General features: G+C 44.5%; 1 protein-coding gene across 8 annotated transcripts in view; it reads left to right on the top strand.

Moving 5' to 3' along the window:
* The window catches only part of dip2a (disco-interacting protein 2 homolog A), a 193,353-nt gene that overhangs the window by 130,190 nt on the left and 37,942 nt on the right, over positions 1-25,221 (top strand). For 7 of the 8 annotated variants that reach the window (XM_042306850.1, XM_042306849.1, XM_042306851.1 and 4 more), the window contains 10 exons: positions 8,038-8,102; positions 9,061-9,154; positions 9,560-9,679; positions 10,606-10,720; positions 14,665-14,804; positions 17,966-18,102; positions 18,385-18,465; positions 21,205-21,332; positions 23,739-23,853; positions 24,051-24,252. In XM_042306850.1, coding sequence (XP_042162784.1) covers positions 8,038-8,102; positions 9,061-9,154; positions 9,560-9,679; positions 10,606-10,720; positions 14,665-14,804; positions 17,966-18,102; positions 18,385-18,465; positions 21,205-21,332; positions 23,739-23,853; positions 24,051-24,252 — 1,197 coding nt within the window. Of the gene's footprint in view, positions 1-8,037; positions 8,103-9,060; positions 9,155-9,559; positions 9,680-10,605; positions 10,721-14,664; positions 14,805-17,965; positions 18,103-18,384; positions 18,466-21,204; positions 21,333-23,466; positions 23,504-23,738; positions 23,854-24,050; positions 24,253-25,221 lie in introns of those variants that run through there. The other variant, XM_042306856.1, reaches the window with a different exon arrangement.

Consider the following 25,221-nt stretch of genomic DNA (forward strand, 5'->3'; position numbering starts at 1 on the left):
CCCCCTCTCTCCTCTCCTCCCTCTATATCTCATCCCCCTCATTCTCTCCTCTCCTCCCTCCTCTATATCTTCTCCTATCTCCTCCCCCTCACTCTCTCTATCTTCTCCTATCTCCTCCCCCTTCATTCTCTCCTCCCTCCTCTGTATCTTCTCCTATCTACTCCCCCCTCTGTCTTCTCTCCTCCCCCTCTTTATCTCCTTCCTCTTTCTCCTCGCTCTTCTATATCTCCTCCCTCTGTCTCCTACTTGATCTCCTCCCCTTTCTCTCTCTTCTTGCTTCTCTATGTCTCCTCATCGATATCCTCCCCCTCTCCTCTCCTCGCTCCTCCATATATCTGCTCCCTCCTGTCTCCTCCCTCCTCCCTCCTTTCTCCTCCCTCTGTATCGCCTCTCCTCCCTCCTTTCTCCTCCCTCTGTATCGCCTCTCCTCCCTCCTCCCTTCTCTCCTCCCTTCTCTCCTCCCTCCTTCCGTCTCTCCTCCCTTCTCTCCTCCCTCCTTCCGCCTCTCCTCCCTTCCTCTGTCCCTCTCCTCTCTCCTCCCCTCCCGCTCTCTCCTCCCCTCCCGTTGTCTCACCTCCCCTCCCGTTGTCTCTCCTCATTAGTCTCGTCCCCTCCCGTTGTCTCTCCTCTCTCTCCTCATCAGTCTCGTCCCCTCCTTCTGTCTCTCGGCTCCTCCCCTCCCGCTCTCCTTCCTCCCTCTTTCTCCCCTCTTTCCCCTCTCCTCCCTCCCGCTATCTCTCCTCTCCTCTCATCCCTCCCCTCTCTCTGCTCTCCTCCCTCCTTTGTCTCTCCTCCCTCTCACGTTCTCTCCTCCCGTCTTTCCTCTCTCCTCCCTCCCTCCCGTCTTTCCTCTCTCCTCTCCTCCCTCCCTCCCGCTCCCGTCTTTCCTCTCTCCTCTCCTCCCTCCCTCTCTCTCCTCTCCTCCCTCTCACATTCTCTCCTCCCGTCTTTCCTCTCTCCTCCCTCCCTCTTCTCTCTCTCCTCCTCCCTCCCTCCCTCTCTATCTCTCCTCCTTCTCACGTTCTCTCCTGTCTTTCCTCTCTTCTCCCTCCCTCTTCTCTCTCTCCGCCTCCTCCCTCTATATCTCCTCCATTTTTTAAAATGATTTCTCAAAATAAGCTGAGTTGTACAGTTAAAGGTCAAATACACTGCATTTCAGTAATAATCGAATGAATTCAGGGCTTTTCAAGTTATTCCTAGGCTGAATATAAGCCTTCCACAAACACAAAGCCCACTAATAATTAAAGTATTTCATGAAAATAGTTAAACATGCTTTTTTTGCAATTATATACTCTACCTACATGTACATATTAACTCAATTACCTCGGCTAACCGGTGTCCCCCCGCGCATTGACTCTGTACCGGTACCCCCTGTATATAGCCTCCACATTGACTCTGTACCGGTACCCCCTGTATATAGCCTCCACATTGACTTTGTACCGGTACCCCCTGTATATAGCCTCCACATTGACTCTGTACCGGTACCCCCTGTATATAGCCTCCACATTGACTTTGTACCGGTACCCCCGTATATAGCCTTCACATTGACTCTGTACATAGTAGGGGTCGACCGATTAATCGGAATGGCCGATTAATTAGGGCCGATTTCACGTTTTCCTTACAATCGGAAATCAGTATTTTTGGGCGCCGATTTTGCCGCTTTCAAAAAATATATATATATATATAATAAATATATATACCTTTATGTAACTAGGCAAGTCAGTTAAGAACACATTCTTATCTTCAATGACTGCCTAGGAACGTTGGGTTAACTGCCTCGATCAGGGGCAGAACGACAGATTTTCACCTGCCTGTTACGCGAACGCAGTAGAAGCCAAGGTAAATTGCTAGCTAGAATAAACACGGACCCATTTCGCATGCAGGCAATGAGGCAGTGATCGCTGAGAACCTGGTTGAAGACAGCAGAGGTGTTGTTTTAGTTTTGTTTTTTGTTGTACCCCCTGTATATAACCTCCACATTGACTCTGTACTGGTACCCCCTGTATATAGCCTCCACATTGACTCTGTACTGGTACCCCCTGTATATAGCCTCCACATTGACTCTGTTTCATTTTATTTTATTTCACCTTTATTTAACCAGGTAGGCTAGTTGAGAACAAGTTCTCATTTGCAACTGCGACCTGGCCAAGATAAAGCATAGCAGTGTGAACAGACAACACAGAGTTACACATGGAGTAAACAATTAACAAGTCAATAACACAGTAGAAAAAAACGGGAGTCTATATACATTGTGTGCAAAAGGCATGAGGAGGTAGGAGAATAATTACAATTTTGCAGATTAACACTGGAGTGATAAATGATCAGATGGTCATGTACAGGTAGAGATATTGGTGTGCAAAAGAGCAGAAAAGTAAATCAATAAAAACAGTATGGGGATGAGGTAGGTAAAAATGGGTGGGCTATTTACCGATAGACTATGTACAGCTGCAGCGATCGGTTAGCTGCTCAGATAGCAGATGTTTGAAGTTGGTGAGGGACATAAAAGTCTCCAACTTCAGCGATTTTTGCAATTCGTTCCAGTCACAGGCAGCAGAGAACTGGAACGAAAGGCGGCCAAATGAGGTGTTGGCTTTAGGGATGATCAGTGAGATACACCTGCTGGAGCGCGTGCTACGGATGGGTGTTGCCATCGTGACCAGTGAACTCAAATAAGGCGGAGCTTTACCTAGCATGGACTTGTAGATGACCTGGAGCCAGTGGGTCTGGCGACGAATATGTAGCGAGGGCCAGCCGACTAGAGCATACAAGTCGCAGTGGTGGGTGGTATAAGGTGCTTTAGTGACAAAACGGATGGCACTGTGATAAACTGCATCCAGTTTGCTGAGTAGAGTGTCTGTACCGGTACCCCCTGTATATAGCCTCCACATTGACTCTGTACCGGTACCCCCTGTATATAGCCTCCACATTGACTCTGTACCGGTACCCCCTGTATATAGCCTCCACATTAACTCTGTACCGGTACCCCCTGTATATAGCCTCCAAATTAACTCTGTACCGGTACCCCCTGTATATAACCTCCACATTGACTCTGTACCGGTACAGAGGCAGGGGGAGGGGCTTGGTGTGAGAGGCAGGGGGAGGGGCTCCGTCCATCCATCCTCTTCTTCCCTCCGTCCATCCTCTTCTCCCCTCCGTCCATCCTCTCATCCATCCTCTCGTCCATCCTCTCATCCATCCTCTCATCCATCCTCTCGTCCATCCTCTCGTCCATCCTCTCGTCCATCCTCTCGTCCATCCTCTCGTCCATCCTCTCGTCCATCCTCTCGTCCATCCTCTCTTCCCTCCTCTCGTCCATCCTCTCTTCCCTCCTCTCGTCCATCCTCTCTTCCCTCCTCTCGTCCATCCTCTCTTCCCTCCTCTCGTCCATCCTCTCTTCCCTCCTCTCGTCCATCCTCTCTTCCCTCCTCTCGTCCATCCTCTCTTCCCTCCTCTCGTCCATCCTCTCTTCCCTCCGTCCATCCTCTCTTCCCTCCGTCCATCCTCTCTTCCCTCCGTCCATCCTCTCTTCCCTCCGTCCATCCTCTCTTCCCTCCGTCCATCCTCTCTTCCCTCCGTCCATCCTCTCTTCCCTCCGTCCATCCTCTCTTCCCTCCGTCCATCCTCTCTTCCCTCCGTCCATCCTCCTCTTCCCTCCGTCCATCCTCTTCTTCCCTCCGTCCATCCTCTTCTTCCCTCCGTCCATCCTCCTCTTCCCTCCGTCCATCCTCTTCTTCCCTCCGTCCATCCTCTTCTTCCCTCCGTCCATCCTCTCTTCCCTCCGTCCATCTGTCCATCATCTCCTCCATCGTCTCTTTGTCCCAGTTCCACCCTGGATAGATAACTCTGTCTCTCCGTATTGGAATACTCCCGAGACTGTAGAGATGTTGACATTTTACGAGTTCCATCCCAACTTTGCTATTTTGGAACAACCGCCTCGGTTCAGTCTTATGCAGCAAAAATTTAAATGGTGTTTTTTACATTGGATAAAAGTAGAGACTCGGAAATGGTATATCATACAATACACTGCAGTTGAGGAACAATGGGAAAGTAATTCTGCTTTGAAAGTTGATAAACTTGTAACCCCACTTTTGAGAAAATGGCCCTTGAATGTTTTGGTACCTACTGGAGAGCTCTTCTTTGTCTACACCCATTCAGCATCGTTCACACCCGCTCAAGCCTTAGACCCACCCATCTCTTCCTAACCATCTTAAATAAACATGCCCCATTCAAGAAATTTAGAACCAGGAACAGATATAGCCCTTGGTTCTCCCCAGACCTGACTGCCCTTAACCAACACAAAAACATCCTATGGCGTTCTGCATTAGCATCGAACAGCCCCTGTGATATGCAGCTGTTCAGGGAAGCTAGAAACCATTATACACAGGCAGTTAGAAAAGCCAAGGCTAGCTTTTTCAAGCAGAAATTTGCTTCCTGCAACACTAACTCAAAAAAGTTCTGGGACACTGTAAAGTCCATGGAGAATAAGAGCACCTCCTCCCAGCTGCCCACTGCACTGAAGATGGGAAACACTGTCACCACTGATAAATCCACCATAATTGACAATTTCAATAAGCATTTTTCTACGGCTGGCCATGCTTTCCACCTGGCTACTCCTACCCCAGTCAACAGCACTGCACCCCCCACAGCAACTCGCCCAAGCCTTCCCCAGTTCTCCTTCTCCAAATCCGTTCAGCTGATGTTCTGAAAGAGCTGCAAAATCTGGACCCCTACAAATCAGCCGGGCTAGACAATCTGGACCCTTTCTAAAATTATCTGCCGAAATTGTTGCCACCCCTATTACTAGCCTGTTCAACCTCTCTTTCGTGTCGTCTGAGATTCCCAAAGATTGGAAAGCAGCTGCGGTCATCCCCCTCTTCAAAGGGGGGGACACTCTTGACCCAAACTGCTACAGACCTATATCTATCCTACCATGCCTTTCTAAGGTCTTCGAAAGCCAAGTCAACAAACAGATTACCGACCATTTCGAATCTCACCATACCTTCTCTGCTATGCAATTTGGTTTCAGAGCTGGTCATGGGTGCACCTCAGCCACGCTCAAGGTCCTAAACGATATCTTAACCGCCATCAATAAGAAACATTACTGTGCAGCCGTATTCATTGATCTGGCCAAGGCTTTCAACTCTGTCAATCACCACATCCTCATCGGCAGACTCGACAGCCTTGGTTTCTCAAATGATTGCCTCGCCTGGTTCACCAACTACTTCTCTGATAGAGTTCAGTGTGTCAAATCGGAGGGTCTGCTGTCCGGACCTCTGGCAGTCTCTATGGGGGTGCCACAGGGTTCAATTCTTGGACAGACTCTCTTCTCTGTATACATCAATGAGGTCGCTCTTGCTGCTGGTGAGTCTCTGATCCACCTCTACGCAGACGACACCATTCTGTATACTTCTGGCCCTTCTTTGGACACTGTGTTAACAACCCTCCAGGCAAGCTTCAATGCCATACAACTCTCCTTCCGTGGCCTCCAATTGCTCTTAAATACAAGTAAAACTAAATGCATGCTCTTCAACCGATCGCTACCTGCCCGCCTGTCCAACATCACTACACTGGACGGCTCTGACTTAGAATACGTGGACAACTACAAATACGTAGGTGTCTGGTTAGACAGTAAACTCTCCTTCCAGACCCATATCAAACATCTCCAATCCAAAGTTAAATCTAGAATTGGCTTCCTATTTCACAACAAAGCATCCTTCACTCATGCTGCCAAACATACCCTTATAAAACTGACCATCCTACCAATCCTCGACTTTGGCGATGTCATTTACAAAATAGCCTCCAATACCCTACTCAACAAATTGGATGCAGTCTATCACAGTGCAATCCGTTTTGTCACCAAAGCCCCATATACTACCCACCATTGCGACCTGTACGCTCTCGTTGGCTGCCCCTCGCTTCATACTCGTCGCCAAACTCACTGGCTCCATGTCATCTACAAGACCCTGCTAGGTAAAGTCCCCCCTTATCTCAGCTCGCTGGTCATCATAGCATCTCCCACCTGTAGCACACGCTCCAGCAAGTATATCTCTCTAGTCACCCCCAAAACCAATTCTTTCTTTGGCCGCCTCTCCTTCCAGTTCTCTGCTGCCAATGACTGGAACGAACTACAAAAATCTCTGAAACTGGAAACACTTATCTCCCTCACTAGCTTTAAGCACCAACTGTCAGAGCAGCTCACAGATTACTGCACCTGTACATAGCCCACCTATAATTTAGCACAACAACTACCTCTTTCCCTACTGTATTTTATTTATTTATTTATTTTGATCCTTTGCACCCCATTATTTTTATTTCTACTTTGCACATTCTTCCATTGCAAATCTACCATTCCAGTGTTTTACTTGCTATATTGTATTTACTTTGCCACCATGGCCTTTTTTTTCCTTTACCTCCCTTATCTCACCTCATTTGCTCACATCGTATATAGACTTGTTTACACTGTATTATTGACTGTATGTTTGTTTTACTCCATGTGTAACTCTGTGTCGTTGTATGTGTCGAACTGCTTTGCTTTATCTTGGCCAGGTCGCAGTTGTAAATGAGAACTTGTTCTCAACTTGCCTACCTGGTTAAATAAAGGTGAAATAAAATAAAAAAATAAACATGTGAGAACCAGTCGCTATATCAAATAAAACCTCAGTTTATTTGTCACATGCAAAGGACAGAAGGTGTAAACGGTACAGTGAAGTGGTTACTTGCGTAGTAGCAGTATCAAAAACAAAAATATTTTATCATTATTAGATGGTGTCTACTCGACACACTTGTTTTAAATTGATGCCATGTGAAGGAAATGCTAGAACCACCCCCCAGCCACATCTAGTGGGTGGGTCGCTATTGTCTAGACATGTAGACATGTTGATGAAATACAGTAGATGGCAAATACAATCCCTCCATCAGTGCTCAGACTGTCCGCAATAGGCTGAGAGAGGCTGGACTGAGGGCTTGTAGGCCTGTTGTAAGGCAGGTCCTCACCAGACATCACCGGCAACAACGTCATCTATGGGCACAAACCCACCGTCGTTGGACCAGACAGGACTGGCAAATCGTGCTCTGAATTGTCAGTGTTTTGCCATGGTCAGCGAAGAGCCCGGATCTCAATCCCATTGAGCACGTCTGCGACCTGTTGGATCGGAGGGTGAGGGCTAGGGCCATTCCCCCCAGAAATGTCCGGGAACTTGCAGGTGCCTTGGTGGAAGAGTGGGGTAACATCTCAAGCAAGAACTGGCAAACCTGGTGCAGTCCATGAGGAGGAGATGCACTGCAGTACTTAATGCAGCTGGTGGCCACACCAGATACTGACTGACTTTTGATTTTGACAAAATTACGAACTTATATCTGAAAATGTAGCTTGACTCTTACCCGTATATCTGAATGAACTCTTCACAACGGACTGGATCAATTTAACTCTGTTTTGTTTGTAGCTACAGCTTGTTTGGCCAGCGTTGTCAAGTCACTCTGGTTCACACTGACCGTGGCGTGTGCAGAAAGTAGACCATCACTTGTTCCAACTGATCTGTTGATAGCGCCCGCTAAATTCAGGGCATCAATGTTGTTGAGAAAAGTACCAAAACCTTTGTAGTTCTGGATGGCTAATGTTATATCTTTCAAAAGCGGTGTGGTACAAAGAACTGTCAAGACTTACTGAACAGCTCACGTTATAGACAGAAGCATGCTACATGGTAGACCAATCCAAACTCATCTCCCAGCATGTCCAGCCCATCCATTATCTCAGCCAATCATGGCTAGCGGGAAGGTTCCTGTCTTTTTCTGTGGCTAAACCAACTAGGCTTGTAATATTACAATTTTATTTGTATTTATGGATGGAAGGCAAGTTTGTTATTGAGGTACATTTTGATGAAAATGTAATTCAGAACCAAATCAAGGTCACACTGTAGTTCTCTATTCAGGAGGGGATTTAGTATTTCATATCATTCAGTCTTTATGTGGCCAGTGAGAAAGGGAAACCGAGAAGTTTTAATATTGTATTTAATATGTGACTAATTGTTTCTGTTTCAGCTGAGACCATTTGCAACGTCCTGGACTTCAAGAGAGATGCAGGCTTGTGGCACGGGGTTCTCACCGTGAGTTGCTCTTCGTATGCTCATTATACATAGTGGTGTAAACTACTTCAGTAAAAACACTAATGTACTACTTAAGTAGTGTTTTGGGCTATCTGTACTTTACTATACTAAATATATTTGTACATTCCCAAAGAAAATAATGTACTTTTTACTCCATACATTTTCCATGACACCCAAAAGTACTCGTTACATTTTGAATGCTTAGCAGGACAGGAAAATTGTCATTCACACACTTATCAAGAGAACATCCCTTGTCATCCCTACTGCCTCTGATCTGGTGGACTCACTAAACACATTATTCATTTGTAAAGGTGCCTAAGTGTTGGAGTGTGCCCCTGGCTATCCGTACATTTTAAAAACAGGATAATGGTGCCGTCTGGTTTGCGTAATATAACAAATTTTAAATTATTTATACTCATACATTTACTTTTGTTCCTTATATTTAAATATAAAACCAAATACTTTTACTCAAGCAGTAATTTAGTGGGTGACTTTTACTCAAGTAGCAATTTAGTGGGTGACTATTACTCAAGTAGCAATTTAGTGGGTGACTTTTACTCAAGTAGAAATTTAGTGGGTGACTTTTACTCAAGTAGAAAATTTAGTGGGTGACTTTTACTCAAGTAGCAATTTAGTGGGTGACTCACTTTTACTTGTCATTTTCTATTAAGTTATCTTTACTTTTACTCAAGTATGACTGTTGGGTACTTTTTCAACCACTACACATAGACTACACACCACACACACGCACGCACATGCCCACACACACACACACAAACACACGTACATGCCTGGGTTTGAAATGCTAGCAGGTACTGTTCAGACTAAACTGTGTGACATGACTTACATTGTCAGTGTTCTCCTGACATGGTGTGTCATGGACACTGCAGAGACCAACCCCGGTAAATACTGTCCCTGTGTTCACCACCACCATGTTGTTGTTGCTGCTGCCTGGCAGAGTGTGATGACCAGGATGCACGTGATCAGCATCCCTTACTCCCTGATGAAGGTCAACCCTCTCTCCTGGATTCAGAAGGTCCACACTTACAAAGGTGAGGAGGGGTCCAGGTCCACACTTACAAAGGTGAGGAGGGGTCCAGGTCCACACTTACAAAGGTGAGGAGGGGTCCAGGTCCACACTTACCAAGGTGAGGAGGGGTCCAGGTCCACACTTACCAAGGTGAGGAGGGGTCCAGGTCCACACTTACCTAGATGAGGAGGGGCCCAGATCCACACTTACAAAGGTAAGGAGGGGTCCAGGTTCACACTTACCTAGATGAGGGGGGGTCCAGGTTCCGGTCAGTGTGTGGTAGTGTGTGTGTGATGTGTTTAGACAGTGTCTGTCTTCTGAGTCACTATGGTCAGTGAGTGAGTCTTCTCTTATTGTCTATCCTGCTGTGATTGGCTGAGCGCTGTGTGAGGCTGGTTGTGATTGGCTAAACACTGTGTCTCTGTAGCACGCGTAGCTGTGGTGAAGTCCAGAGATATGCACTGGTCCCTGTTGGCCCAGAGAGACCAGAGAGACATCAGCCTGAGCTCCCTGAGGATGCTCATTGTAACTGATGGAGCTAACCCCTGTAAGTCTAAACACTACAACTTATTACATATACTGTACACAGTACTGTACACAACACATACTGATGGAGCTAACCCCTGTTAGTCTAAACACTACAACATATTACATATACTGTACACAGTACTGTACACAACACATACTGCCAATACGTACTCTCCTGCCAGTACGTACTCTCCTGCCAGTACGTACTCTCCTGCCAGTACACACTATACTGCCAGTACACACTGCCAGTACGTACTATACTGCCAGTACACACTGCCAGTACGTACTATACTGCCAGTACACACTGCCAGTACGTACTATACTGCCAGTACCCACTGCCAGTACTATACTATACTGCCAGTACACACTGCCAGTACATACTATACTGCCAGTACATACTATACTACCAGTACACACTGCCAGTACTATACTATACTGCCAGTACACACTGCCAGTACATACTATACTGCCAGTACGCACTGCCAGTGCATACTGCCAGTACACACTGCACTACCAATACACACTGCCAGTACACACTGCACTACCAATACACACTGCCAGTACATACTATACTGCCAGTACATACTATACTACCAATACACACTGCCAGGACATACTATACTACCAATACACACTGCCAGGACATACTATACTACCAATACACACTGCCAGTACATACTATACTACCAATACACACTGCCAGTACATACTATACTGCCAGTACACACTGCCAGTGCATACTATACTGCCAGTACTATACTATACTACCAGTACACACTGCCAGTACATACTATACAATCAGTACATACTGCCAGTACACACTGTTACTGAGCTCTGTAAGTCTTGACATTATAACGTACTGTATCACAAAGACTCCTACTTGAGCAAAACCTCTTAGTTTCCACACCTCAGGACTGATCTGATATTTTCTTTGTCTTTGAGCAGGGTCGATATCCTCGTGTGACGCCTTCCTGAACGTGTTCCAGGCACGTGGGCTACGTCCTGAAGTGATCTGTCCATGTGCCAGCTCTGCTGAGGGCATGACGGTCGCCATCCGAAGGTAGAACAACACTACTACACCGAGCTATATTAAAACCTGTTACGTCACACTACGACACCGAGCTATATTAAAACCTGTTACGTCACACTACTACACCGAGCTATATTAAAACCTGTTACGTCACACTACTACACCGAGCTATATTAAAACCTGTTACGTCACACTACTACACCGAGCTATATTAAAACCTGTTACGTCACACAGAGAATTCTGCCACTCCCAAAACAAAGGTTGCATTTGCAGCATCAGCAAAAACACAAAGGGACTGAATGACCTTCCTGCTTATTGTGTCTGTACATGAGCCACAGCTAGGAGTTACCAGGTACCCTGCCTTCAGAAAGTGTTCATACCCCTTGACTTATTTCACATTATGTTGTTTTATTTATTTTGCCTTTATTTAACTAGGCAAGTCAGTTAAGAACTAATTCTTATTTACGATGACGGCCTAGGAACAGTGGGTTAACTGCCTTGTTCAGGCGCAGAATGACAGATCTGTACCTTGTCAGCTCGGGGATTTGATCTAGCAACCTTTCGGTTAATGGCCCAACGCTCTAACCACTAGAATACCTGCCACCCCTTGTTTTTCTCACCCATCTACAAACAATAACATTTAATGACAAAGTGAAAACATGTTTTTAGCCATTTTTGCAAATATATTGAAAATGAAAAAATATTTATATCTAATTTACATAACTCTTCCCACCTCTGATTTCACCATGAGGCCAATGGTGACTTTAAAACAGTTGAATGGCTGTGATAGAAAACTGAGGATGGACCAACAACATAGTAGTTACTCCACAATACTAACCTAATTGACAGAGTGAAAAGATGGAAGCTTTGCGTCAAGTCACTAAAGTAATACTGAAAAAAAAAAAACTTGTGAATACAAAGTGTTATGTTTGGACAATACAACACATTACTGAGTACCACTCTTCAAATCTAATGTATATGTCACATACACATGGTTAGCAGATGTTAATGTGAGTGTAGCAGAATGCTTGTGCTTCTAGTTCCGATCGTGCAGTAATATCTAACAAGTAATCTAACAATTTTACAACTATCTTATACACACAAGTGTAAAGGAATGAATACGAATATGTACATAAAAATATATGAGTGATGGTACAGAACGGCATAGGCAAGATGCAGTAGATGGTATAGAGTACAGTATATACATATGAGATGAGTAATGTAGGGTATGTAAACATTATATAATATATTGTGGCTAGTGATAAATTGTAATCGTTAAGGACTGGAGTTTTTCAGGAGAAAACAATTAATGAAATAGTGTCGTGACTATCATTAAGGTGATGACTGCTATTTATCGAATAATTACCTACTGCGTTTAATTAATACTTGATTCAATTAATCATGTAACAATTAACTAATTAGAAATGTGGGTGTAAGTATCTGATTGTCCACAAGATGTCACACTGTCCTTCTTAGTTGTCTGTTTGCTTACACTCGTTCTGGAAGAGTGGTCTCCTGAGGAAGGCTAATCAGCCGTGTCGATGATCCCATAGTGGTGATGACGACAATCTTTTGAAGAGAATAACCGTATGGTCCTGCTTAAATTCACGTTCTTAGATACAGTCCTTAAGACAGTAACTCAACCGTAACATTGATTGTTAAGAAGTTGCTTTGTCTTCAGACACGTGTTGCGTTTTGCGGTTGTAACTAACTGTAGACCTCAGCTGCAGCGCGTGGTTATTCTAGTCTGATATGTTCATTTTTAACTCAAATGCTTTATACCCTCTGGTAAAAAGGAGTGTTTACGTCACGCTGACACGCTCTCTGGGTTCCCTGGGTTACAAGGCAAGATACCAACATTTATTATGATCTCATTAGAGAACTAAAAATACAATCTTATCGTCACAAAAACACTCTTTGTCCTGGATATTTTCTACACAACGTAAAGTATGTAAACATGATACACATTGTGAAAGCCCTTCAAGTTACAATGTTTTTGTTATAACGTCTTCATTTAACTTTTAATGACATCACAAAATAGACCATTTTCCACGTTCCATCTCATCAACATTCGAAGGATGAAATATATTGTCCTGGTGACCATTGTTTGATGTTGTAGTTTTGGGCTGTACACTCTTCATAAGGCACACAGACACTCCGATCACCCAAACTAGGCACCAAAAGGAATCGTCTGCTGCCTATGGTTTACGATCGAGTGAGGTGTCGTAAAACCCCAACATCCATCCCTCTTTCCCTCTGCGGGAGAGAGAGAGCTGATCCATTGGATCCTTTTGGATCCTCACAGGAGAGTCATGACGGGAGCTAAGCACAGGCAAAATCCAAGATGAAAACCTGGTTCAGTCTGCTTTCCACCAGACACTGGGACATGAATTCACCTTTCAGCAGGACAATAATCAATAACACAAGGCCAAATCTACACTGGAGTTGCTTATCAAGAAGACAGTGAATGTTCCTGAGTGGCTGAGTTACAGTTTTTACTAAAATCTACGGCGAGACCTGAAAATGGTTGTCTAGCGATGATCAACAACCATTTTGAGAAGAATAATGGGAAAATTTGGCTGAATCCAGGTGTGGACAGCTCTTAGAGACTTCCCCAGAAAGACTCACAGCTATAATCGCCGTCAAAGATGCTTCTTCAAAGTATTCACTTAGGGGTTAAATAAAATCAAATTTGATTCGTTTAATGCGCCGAATACAACAGGTGTAGTAGACCTTACAGTGAATTGCTTACTTACAAGTCCTTAACCAACAATGCAGTTTTAAGAAAATACCCCCCAAAAAAGTAAGTGATAAGAATAACATGATTAAAGAGCAGCAGTAAATAACAGCATATAGCAGGGCTATATACAGGGTGTTACGGTACAGAGTTAATGTGGAGGCTATATACAGGGTGTTATGGTACAGAGTTAATGTGGAGGCTATATACAGGGTGTTACGGTACAGAGTCAATGTGGAGGCTATATACAGGGTGTTACGGTACAGAGTTAATGCGGAGGCTATATACAGGGTGTTACGGTACAGAGTCAATGTGGAGGCTATATACAGGGGGTACCGGTACAGAGTTAATGTGGAGGCTATATACAGGGGGTACCGGTACAGAGTCGATGTGCGGGGACAACAGTGTTGAGGTAATTTAAGTAATAGGTACATGCAGGTAGAGTTATTAAAGTGACTATTAACAGAGCAGCAGCAGCATTCCGGGGGGGGCAATGCAAATAGTCTGGGTGGCCATTTGATTAGTTGTTCAGGAGTCTTATGGCTTGGGGGTAGAAGCTATTTCGGAGCCTCTTGGACCTAGTCTTGGTGCTCCGGTACCGCTTGCCTTGCGGTAGCAGAGAGAACAGTCTATGACTAGGGTGTCTGGAGTCTTTGACAATTTTATAGGGCCTTCCTCTGACACCGCCTGGTATAGAGTTCCTGGATGGCAGGAAGCTTGGCCCCAATGATGTACTGGGCCGTACGCACTACCCTCTGTAGTGCCTTACGGTCAGAGGCCGCGCAGTTGCCGTACCAGGCAGTGAGGCAACCAGTCAGGATGCGCTCGATGGTGCAGCTGTAGAACCTTTTGAGGATCTGAGGACCCATGCCAAATCTTTTCAGTCTCTTGAGGGGGAATAGGTTTTGTTGTGCCCTCTTCCCTGTATATAAATGTAAATACTGTGAGATATTTCTGTATTTCATTTTCAATAAATTTGCAAAAAAATATGAAAACATATTTTCACTTTGTCATTCTGGGGTATTGTGTGTAGATGGGTGAGAAAAACAAACAATTTAATCAATTTTGAATTCAGGCTGTAACACAACAAAATGTGCAGGAAGTCAAGGGGTGTGAATACTTTCTGAAGGCACCATCTGTCTGTTTCCCCTCTAGAGTCAGGAGCCCCTCCACCAGGGAAGGCAGTTCTGTTAGTTTACCTGTATAACCATACTGTATATAAATGTTGGTTCCTCAGACCTCCGGAGTCGGGTGTCCCTCCACCAGGGAAGGCAGTTCTGTCCATGAGTGGTCTGAGCCACAGTGTGATCCGGGTAGACACCGAGGAGAAGCTCTCTGTCCTCACAGTGCAGGACGTGGGCCAGGTCATGCCAGGCGGTACGTCCAGCTAGTACACATTCTACAGCTCATACCGGGCGGTACATCCAGCTAGTACACATTCTACAGCTCATACCAGGCGGTACGTCCAGCTAGTACACATTCTTCAGCTCATACCGGGCGGTACATCCAGCTAGTACACATTCTACAGCTCATACCAGGCGGTACATCCAGCTAGTACACATTCTACAGTGTTTTTATAGATTTATATGGCTGCTCATAGAGAAAAGTCCTCAGAAGTCATAATTAATTATAATGTCCAGAAAAAAATGAAAAAACTTTGCCTGTAACAAGGGCCTGTGGTTTTCCCTTTCAGGATCATCTGGTATGTATCTAGAAACATGGGCTCCAATAGGATACAGGAACGATACGTTTTAGTTTGAAATGATTTGGTTTGATTACAGAACAAATTGTTGCGATTGTTTGATTCGATGCACAACCATTTGTTGCGTAAACACATTAATTTTCCATTCTAAATGAATATCTGCTGCTTATGGAGCTCATGCACCGGGCCTCTCTGAGCCGGGCCTCTCTGAGCCGGGCCTCTCTGAGCTGACATGTGGGTGAGTGATGTATGTCTGGTGTGTACTATGTAGGCACCTGATCTGAGCCATAAAGGAGACCAGGCATCTACCCCCCCACTATCAGATTAGAGCCATAATGGAGAGACATCTACCACCCCACTATCAGATTAGGAGGCAATGTAGCCTATGTTCTGTTTTTGTCCCCCCACATTGAATTCACCATCACTAATTAACTTGTCATTTATGCAGATGACTTGTTTGAGCTAGTCATGTGTCAATATTTATAATTTACAAATTAGCGAATGAATATACACTGAGTGCACATAACATTAACACCTTCCTTATATTGAGTTGCCCCCCGCCATATGCCCTCAGAACAGACTCAATTCGTCGGTGCATGGACTCTACAAGGTGTTGAAGGCGTTCCACAGGGATGCTGGCCCATCTTGACTCCAATGCTTCCCACAGTTGTCAAGTTGGCTGGATGTCCTTTGGGTGGTGTACCATTCTAGATACACAGAGGAAACTGTTGAATGTGAAAAACCTAGAAGCGTTGCAGTTCTTGACGCTCAAACTGGCACCTACTACCATTCCCTGTTCAAAGGCACTTAAATCTTTCATCTGACCCCAATTGAACTCTGAATGGCACACATACACAATCCATGTCTCAAGGCTTAAAAATCATTATTTAACCTGTCACCTCCCCTTCATCAACACTGATTGACATCAATAAGAGATTATTCAGTAGCTTTCACCAGGTCAGTCTGTCATGGAAAGAGGTGTTCCTTATGTTTTGTACACTCAGTGCATAGCACAACTTTGGATTTCAACCCACCTCAAAATCGATTGATATTGACTGTTTGGACGTTCTTAGTGAGCTTATTTTCTCCGCCTGCTTTGGCCATGCAGTGCACTTCGCAAAGTGATTGCTGTCATCATTATGAAATTATCAACTTTACCCTCTCATCTATGAAATGACTGTATACACTGATTGTTTTTAGCAAAACTCCCAAGACTATTGCTGATGGTGAACCTGAACAATCAAAATAGAATCTACAGTAAGCCCTGTTCAGCAGGTAAAGCCCATTCAGCAGGTAAAGCCCGTTCAGCAGGTAAAGCCCGTTCAGCAGGTAAAGCCCGTTCAGCAGGTAAAGCCCGTTCAGCAGGTAAAGCCCGTTCAGCAGGTAAAGCCCGTTCAGCAGGTAAAGCCCGTTCAGCAGGTAAAGCCTGTTCAGCAGGTAAAGCCCGTTCAGCAGGTAAAGCCAGGTGAGTTGTCTCCGGTAGCTTACTCTTATTCAACAGGGCAATAACCCTGTAATAATCAACAATAACCTAGCAAATTACACAGGTTGTCACTCAACTAATGAAGCCTAAAATTTCGCACGCCATTTTAGCATTTGAATGCTTAAGGTGCAGCGCAGATGTGCAAGAGGGAACTGGCCCCCTACCTCACATTGGTTCCGCATGAAGTTGGGCAAATTGCGCAGTTTTACTAGGCTGCTGATATTCACTGGAGTTGTTTGACATGCAAAATGACTTGTAGATCTATGACTATGAACACAGTTACATGCTTACACTGAAGCAGAGTTGTCACAAAATTAGGTAAAAAAGTGAATTGACGATTCGTAACGGTTGGAACGATTTTCTGACCAATGCATGCTACATATGGATCGATGCAGTTGTCTTAAACATTTGAATCGGGGACCAATACGTATTGATGAATTGTTACATCCCTGTTTTTTACCTGACCAGAAAACCTAAAGAACGGCCTGTAACGGGGGGAAACCTAAAGAACGGCCTGTAACGGGGGGGAAACCTAAAGAACATCTCCGGATTCCTACCGCAAGCTCTGAACCTTTTATACCGGATCATCGCAGCTAGCTAGCTGCTATCCGAGTGGCTACTCCTGGCTAACGTCTCTGTCCCGAAGCAAGCACCCTCTTCAAAGGGGGTGACACTCTAGACCCAAACTGTTACATACCTATATCCATCCCGCCCGACTAGCATCAGTACTCTGGATGGTTCTGACCTAGAATATGTTGACAACTACAAATACCTAGGTGCCTGGTTAAATCTAAAGAACAGCCTCGGCATCTGTAGGGGAGTTGCAGCGATTGGAATTAGACTGTAACTACCATTTGGATATCACAAAGTTGGAGAAAAAAGGGTAAAAGTACAACAAATTGTGAAAAACCTGATGAACAGTCTGGAACGAGGGGAAACACCTGATGAACGAGGGGAAACACCTGATGAACAGTCTGGAACGAGGGAAACACCTGATGAACAGTCTGGAACGAGGGGAAACACCTGATGAACAGTCTGGAACGAGGGGAAACACTAAACAGCATGGAAGGAGGGAAACACCTAATGAACAGCCTGGAACGAGGGAAAAAACTGATGAACAGCCTGGAACAAAGGAAACACCTAATGAACAGCCTGGAACGAGGGGAAACACCTAATGAACAGCCTGGAACGAGGGAAAAACCCTAAAAAACTTAACCTGTAATGTGGGAAACACCTACACAACTTAGCCTGTAACGAGGGCAGTTAGGAGAAACACGTTGTCCTATTGATTACAATGCTTTGTTTATTGATATCCAGTCAGTGTGTGTGATGTTGTGACGTGTGTGTCCACAGCGCTGGTGTGTGTGGTACGTGTGGAGGGAACTCCGTATCTCTGCCAGACAGATGAGGTGGGGGAGATCTGTGTGAGTTCTGGGAGCACCGGCGTGGCATACTACGGCCTCCCGGGCATGACCAAGAACACATTCCAGGTTTGTACTGTGACTTGAACACTCATAATGGTGTCACATTGTTACTGCAAAAGAGTGTGTTCTCAATAACTTTTCCGGTTAATTAAAGGCAATAACTACATAAATTAATACTGAGTCGTGTGTACAGTCATGTTGCCTGTTCCAGACCATCCCAGTAACAGCATTAGGAGCAATGTGTTGTGTATAGTTCTGTTGTCTGTTCCAGACCATCTCGGTAACAGTATTAGGGAGCTATGTGGTGTGTGTCTAGTGGTGTGTGTATAGTCCTGTTGCCTGTTCCAGACCATCCCAGTAAGAGCGTCAGGAGGTCCCATCAGTGGCAGACCCTTCACCAGGACGTCACTACTGGGCTTTGTAGGACCTGTGAGTTCAATGTTATCCGTTTCTAGGATCATCACATTCCCAGCTTCTAGCAAGATGTCTGCTAGCATGATGTCTGCTAGCATGATGTCTGCTAGCATGATGTCTGCTAGCATGATGTCTGCTGGATGTGTCTGCTGGATGTGTCTGCTAGCATGATGTCTGCTAAATGTGTCTCCTAAATGTGTCTGCTAGCATGGTGTCTGCTAAATGTGTCTGCTAGCATGATGTTTGCTAAATGTGTCTGCTAAATGTGTCTGCTAGCATGATGTTTGCTAAATGTGTCTGCTAAATGTGTCTGCTAGCATGATGTCTGCTAGCATGATGTCTGCTAGCATAATGTCTGCTAGCATGATGTCTGCTAGCATGATGTCTGCTAGCATGATGTCTGCTAAATGTGTCTGCTAGCATGATGTCTGCTAAATGTGTCTGCTAGCATGGTGTCTGCTAGCATGATGTCTGCTAATTGTGTCTGCTAGCATGATGTCTGCTAAATGTGTCTGCTATCATGATGTCTGCTAAATGTGTCTGCTAGCATGGTGTCTGCTAGCATGATGTCTGTTAAATGTGTCTGCTAGCATGATATCTGTTAAATGTGTCTGCTAGCATGATATCTGCTAAATGTGTCTGCTAGCATGGTGTCTGCTAAATGTGTCTGCTAGCATGATTTCTGCATGTGTGATGTCTGCTAAATGCACCTGCTAGCATGATATCTGCTAAATGTGTCTGCTAGCATGATGTCTGCTAAATGTGTCTGCTAGCATGGTGTCTGCTAGCATGATGTCTGCTAATTGTGTCTGCTAGCATGATGTCTGCTAAATGTGTGCTATCATGATGTCTGCTATCATGATGTCTGCTAGCATGATGTCTGCTAGCATGATGTCTGCTAGCATGATGTCTGTTAAATGTGTCTGCTAGCATGATATCTGCTAAATGTGTCTGCTAGCACGGTGTCTGCTAAATGTGTCTGCTCAATGTGTCTGCTAGCAATGTCTGCTAGCATGATGTCTGCTAAATGTGTCTGCTAGCATGGTGTCTGCTAGCATGGTGTCTGCTAAATGTGTCTGCTAGCATGGTGTCTGCTAGCATGGTGTCTGCTAAATGTGTCTGCTTGCATGATGTCTGCTAAATGTGTCTGCTTGCATGATGTCTGCATGCGTGATGTCTGCTAAATGCACCTGCTAGCATGATATCTGCTAAATGTGTCTGCTAGCATGATGTCTGCTAGCATGATGTCTGTTAAATGTGTCTGCTAGCATGATGTCTGTTAAATGTGTCTGCTGGCATGATGTCTGCTGGCATGATGTCTGCTGGCATGATGTCTGCTAATTGTGTCTGCTAGCATGATGTCTGCTAAATGTGTCTGCTAGCATGGTGTCTGCTAAATGTGTCTGCTAGCATGGTGTCTGCTAGCATGATGTCTGCTTGCATGAGGTCTGCTAAATGTGTCTGCTAGCATGTCTGCATGCGTGATGTCTGCTAAATGCACCTGCTAGCATGATATCGGCTAAATGTGTCTGCTAGCATGATGTCTGCTGGCATGATGTCTACTAGCATGATGTCTGCTAATTGTGTCTGCTAGCATGATGTCTGCTAGCATGATGTCTGCTAATTGTGTCTGCTAGCATGATGTCTGCCGGCATGATGTCTGCTAAATGTGTCTGCTAGCATGATGTCTGCTAGCATGATGTCTGCTAGCATGATGTCTACTAGCATGATGTCTGCCGGCATGATGTCTACTAGCATGATGTCTGCCGGCATGATGTCTACTAGCATGATGTCTGCCGGCATGATGTCTACTAGCATGATGTCTACTAGCATGATGTCTACTGGCATGATGTCTGCCGGCATGATGTCTGCCGGCATGATGTCTGCCGGCATGATGTCTGCCAGCATGACGTCTGCTAAATGCGTCTGCTGGCATGACGTCTGCTAGCCTGACGTCTGCTAAATGTGTCGGCTAGCATGATGTTCTACTAAATGCATCTGCTAAATGCATCTGCTAGCATGTATCTGCTAGCATGTCTGCTAAATGTACACTATCGGTCAAACGTTTTCGAACACCTACTCATTCAAGAGTTTTTCTTTATTTTTACTATTTTCTACATTGTAGACATAAACTATAACATATATGGAATCATGTAGTAACCAAAAAACTGTTAAACAAATCCAAATATATTTTATATTTGAGATTCTTCAAATAGCCACTCTTTGCCTTGACAGCTTTGCACACTCTTGGCTTTCTCTCAACCAGCTTCACCTGGAATGATTTTCCAACCTATGCTGAGCACTTGTTGGCTGCTTTTCCTTCATTCTGCGGTCCGACTCATCCCAAACCATCTCAATTTGGTTGGGGGATTGTGGAGACCAGGTCATCTGATGCAGCTGTCATCAAGGCAAAGGGTGGCTACTTTGAAGATTCTCAAATATAAAATCAAGTTAGATTTTTTGGTTACTACATGATTCCAAACGTTTTACCGGTAGTGTATCTGCCAGCATGATGTCTGCTAAATGTAGCTAAATTAGGTATAGCTGAATTCAGTAGATAATCATTTCACTGTTACTCTGTTTACTAAGCATGTGACAAATAACATTTTATTTTACTTGACATACTGCTGGACCTGACCATCCATTTCACTGTTAGTCGACACCTGTTACCAAGCATGTGATAAATACATATTTTATTTTATTTGACAAGATGTGTTGGGCAGTGACTAACCACCCTGTGTGTGTGGTCTCCAGGACAACCTAGTATTTATCGTGGGTAGAATGGACGGGCTGATGACGGTGTGTGGGCGGAGACACAACGCTGATGATGTGGTTGCCACGGCGCTGGCAGTGGAGCCCATGAAGTTTGTCTACAGGGGGAGGTGAGGAGGGAGGTTCTGTGTTCTAGGATAGCAGTGTTGTTGTGGTGTTCTAGGATAGCATTGTTGTGGTGTTCTAGGATGGCAGTGTTGTGGTGTTTTAGGATAGCAGTGTTGTTGTTAGTGTTGTGGTGTTTTAGGATAGCAGAGTTGTTGTTGTGGTGTTTTAGGATAGCAGTGTTGTTGTGGTGTTTTAGGATAGCAGTGTTGTTGTGGTGTTTTAGGATAGCAGTGTTGTTGTGGTGTTTTAGGATAGCAGTGTTGTGGTGTTCTAGGATAGCAGTGTTGTGGTGTTCTAGGATAGCAGTGTTGTGGTGTTCTAGGATAGCAGTGGTGTTGTTGTGGTGTTCTAGGATTGCAGTGTTGTGGTGTTCTAGGATAGCAGTGTTGTTGTGATGTTCTAGGATAGCAGCGTTGTTGTGGTGGTCTAGGATAGCAGCGTTGTGGTGGTGGTCTAGGATAGTAGTGTGGTGGTGGTCTAGGATAGTAGTGTTGTGGTGTTCTAGGATAGCAGTGTTGTGGTGTTCTAGGATAGCAGGGTTGTTGTGGTGTTCTAGGATAGCAGGGTTGTTGTGGTGTTCTAGGATAGCAGTGTTGTTGTTGTGGTGTTCTAGGATAGCAGTGTTGTGGTGGTGTTCTAGGATAGCAGTGTTGTTGTTGTGGTGTTCTAGGATAGCAGTGTTGTTGTTGTGGTGTTCTAGGATAGCAGTGTTGTTGTGGTGTTCTAGGATAGCAGTGTTGTTGTTGTGGTGTTCTAGGATAGCAGTGTTGTTGTTGTGGTGTTCTAGGATAGCAGTGTTGTTGTTGTGGTGTTCTAGGATAGCAGTGTTGTTGTGGTGGTGTTCTAGGATAGCAGTGTTGTTGTTGTGGTGTTCTAGGATAGCAGTGTTGTTGTTGTGGTGTTCTAGGATAGCAGTGTTGTTGTTGTGGTGTTCTAGGATAGCAGTGTTGTTGTTGTGGTGTTCTAGGATAGCAGTGTTGTTGTTGTGGTGTTCTAGGATAGCAGTGTTGTTGTTGTGGTGTTCAAGGATTGTTGTTGTGGTGTTCTAGGATTGTTGTTGTGTTCTGGGATAGCAGTATTGTTGTTGTGTTCTAGGATAGCAGTGTTGTGTTCTAGGATAGCAGTGTTGTTGTGTTCTAGGATAGCAGTGTTGTTGTTTTGGTGTTCTAGGATTGTTGTTGTGGTGTTCTAGGATTGTTGCTGTGGTGTTCTAGGATAGCAGTGTTGTTGTGGTGTTCTAGGATAGCAGTGTTTTAGGATAGCAGTGTTATGTTTTAGGATAGCAGTGTTATGTTCTAGGATAGCGGTGTTGGTATTCTAGGATAGCAGTGTTGTTGTGATGTTCTAGGATAGCAGTGTTGTTGTTGTGGTGTTTTAGGATAGCAGTGTTGTTGTTGTGGTGTTCTAGGATAGCAGTGTTGTTGTTGTGGTGTTCAAGGATTGTTGTTGTGGTGTTCTAGGATTGTTGTTGTGTTCTAGGATTGTTGTTGTGTTCTAGGATAGCAGTGTTGTTGTTGTGTTCTAGGATAGCAGTGTTGTTGTTGTGTTCTAGGATAGCAGTGTTGTTGTTTTAGGATGTTCAGTGTTGTTGTTGTGGTGTTCTAGGATTGTTGTTGTGTTCTAGGATAGCATTGTTGTTGTTGTGTTCTAGGATAGCAGTGTTGTGTTCTAGGATAGCAGTGTTGTTGTGTTCTAGGATAGCAGTGTTGTGTTCTAGGATAGCAGTGTTGTTGTGTTCTAGGATAGCAGTGTTGTTGTTTTGGTGTTCTAGGATTGTTGTTGTGATGTTCTAGGATTGTTGCTGTGGTGTTCTAGGATAGCAGTGTTGTTGTGGTGTTCTAGGATTGCAGCTTTGTTGTTGTGGTGTTCTAGGATAGCAGTGTTTTAGGATAGCAGTGTTATGTTCTAGGATAGCGGTGTTGGTATTCTAGGATAGCAGTGTTGTGGGTGTTGTAGGATAGCAGTGTTGTTGGATATCAGTGTTGTTGTTGGATATCAGTGGTGGTGTTGTGTTATAGGATAGCAGTGTTTTTTGTTGTAGGATAGCAGTGTTATTGTTGTTGTAGGATAGCAGTGTTGTTGTTGTGTTCTAGGATAGCAGTGGTGTTGTTCTAGGATAGCAGTGTTGTGATCTAGGATAGCAGTGTTCTTGTTCTAGGATAGCAGTGGTCTCTGTTGTGTTCTAGGATAGCAGTGGTCTCTGTTGTGTTCTTGGATAGCAGTGTTCTCTGTTGTGTTCTAGGATAGCAGTGTTCTCTGTTGTGTTCTAGGATAGCAGTGTTCTCTGTTGTGTTCTAGGATAGCAGTGTTCTCTGTTGTGTTCTAGGATAGCAGTGTTCTCTGTTGTGTTCTAGGATAGCAGTGGTCTCTGTTGTGTTCTAGGATAGCAGTGGTCTCTTGTGTTCTAGGATAGCAGTGTTCTCCGTCTCGGTTCTCCATGATGAGCGTATTGTAGTGGTGGCAGAACAGAGACCAGATGCTTCAGAGGAGGGCAGCTTCCAGTGGATGAGCCGCGTTCTACAGGTACAACACAGTGTATATACATCATATATACAACACCTCTTCAAGTCCATTTAAAGCTGCATGATGTTCTGAGTCAAATCATTATAATGGAACACACATCTAGTAACCCCTCCTGTCTGTCAGGCTGTATTTTCTACAGGCTATAGACAGTATTCACCAGGTGGTCCCTGTCAGCATGTCTATTGTATTTTCTACAGGCTATAGACAGTATTCACCAAGTGGGGGTGTACTGCCTAGCTCTGGTCCCTGCCAACACAATGCCCAAGGCTCCGCTGGGGGGGATCCATATCTCAGAGACCAAACAGAGGTTTCTGGAAGGAGCTCTCCACCCCTGCAACGTCCTCATGTGTCCTCACAGCTGTGTTACCAACCTGCCCAAACCACGGCAGAAACAACCAGGTAGGATGGGACTTTTCATTCAATGCTCCAAAATGTGTCACTGGTTGTGCCCGAATGTTCTACAAGCCTACTGTTCAGGACCTACTGTTAGAACTATATACTGTTCAGAACCTACTGTTAGAACTATATACTGTTCAGGACCTACTGTTAGAACTATATACTGTTCAGGACCTACTGTTAGAACTATATACTGTTCAGGACCTACTGTTAGAACTATATACTGTTCAGAACCTACTGTTAGAACTATATACTGTTCAGAACCTACTGTTAGAACTATATACTGTTCAGAACCTACTGTTAGAACTATATACTGTTCAGAACCTACTGTTAGAACTATATACTGTTCAGAACCTACTGTTAGAACTATATACTGTTCAGAACCTACTGTTAGAACTATATACTGTTCAGAACCTACTGTTAGAACTATATACTGTTCAGGACCTACTGTTAGAACTATATACTGTTCAGAACCTACTGTTAGAACTATATACTGTTCAGAACCTACTGTTAGAACTATATACTGTTCAGAACCTACTGTTAGAACTATATACTGTTCAGGACCTACTGTTAGAACTATATACTGTTCAGGACCTACTGTTAGAACTACAGTTGAAGTCGGAAGTTTACATACACTTAGGTTGGAGTCATTAAAACTTGTTTTTCAACTACCCCACAAATGTCTTGTTAACAAACTATAGTTTTGGCAAGTCGGTTAGGACATCTACTTTGTTCATGACACAGCAAATTTTTCCAACCATTGTTTACAGGCAGATTATTTCACTTATTTTCCTGACACCACACTCCGAGGGCCTTCACCTCCTCCCTGTAGGCCGTCTCGTCGTTGTTAGTAGTCAAGCCTATCACTGTAGTGTCGTCTGCAAACTTAATGATTGAGTTGGAGGCGTGCATGGCCACGCAGTCATGGTTGAACAGGGAGTACAGGAGATGGCTGAGAATGCACCCTTGTGG

Source organism: Oncorhynchus tshawytscha, linkage group LG26 (assembly GCF_018296145.1).
Source record: "Oncorhynchus tshawytscha isolate Ot180627B linkage group LG26, Otsh_v2.0, whole genome shotgun sequence".
In the NCBI taxonomy this organism is placed as follows: domain Eukaryota; kingdom Metazoa; phylum Chordata; class Actinopteri; order Salmoniformes; family Salmonidae; genus Oncorhynchus; species Oncorhynchus tshawytscha.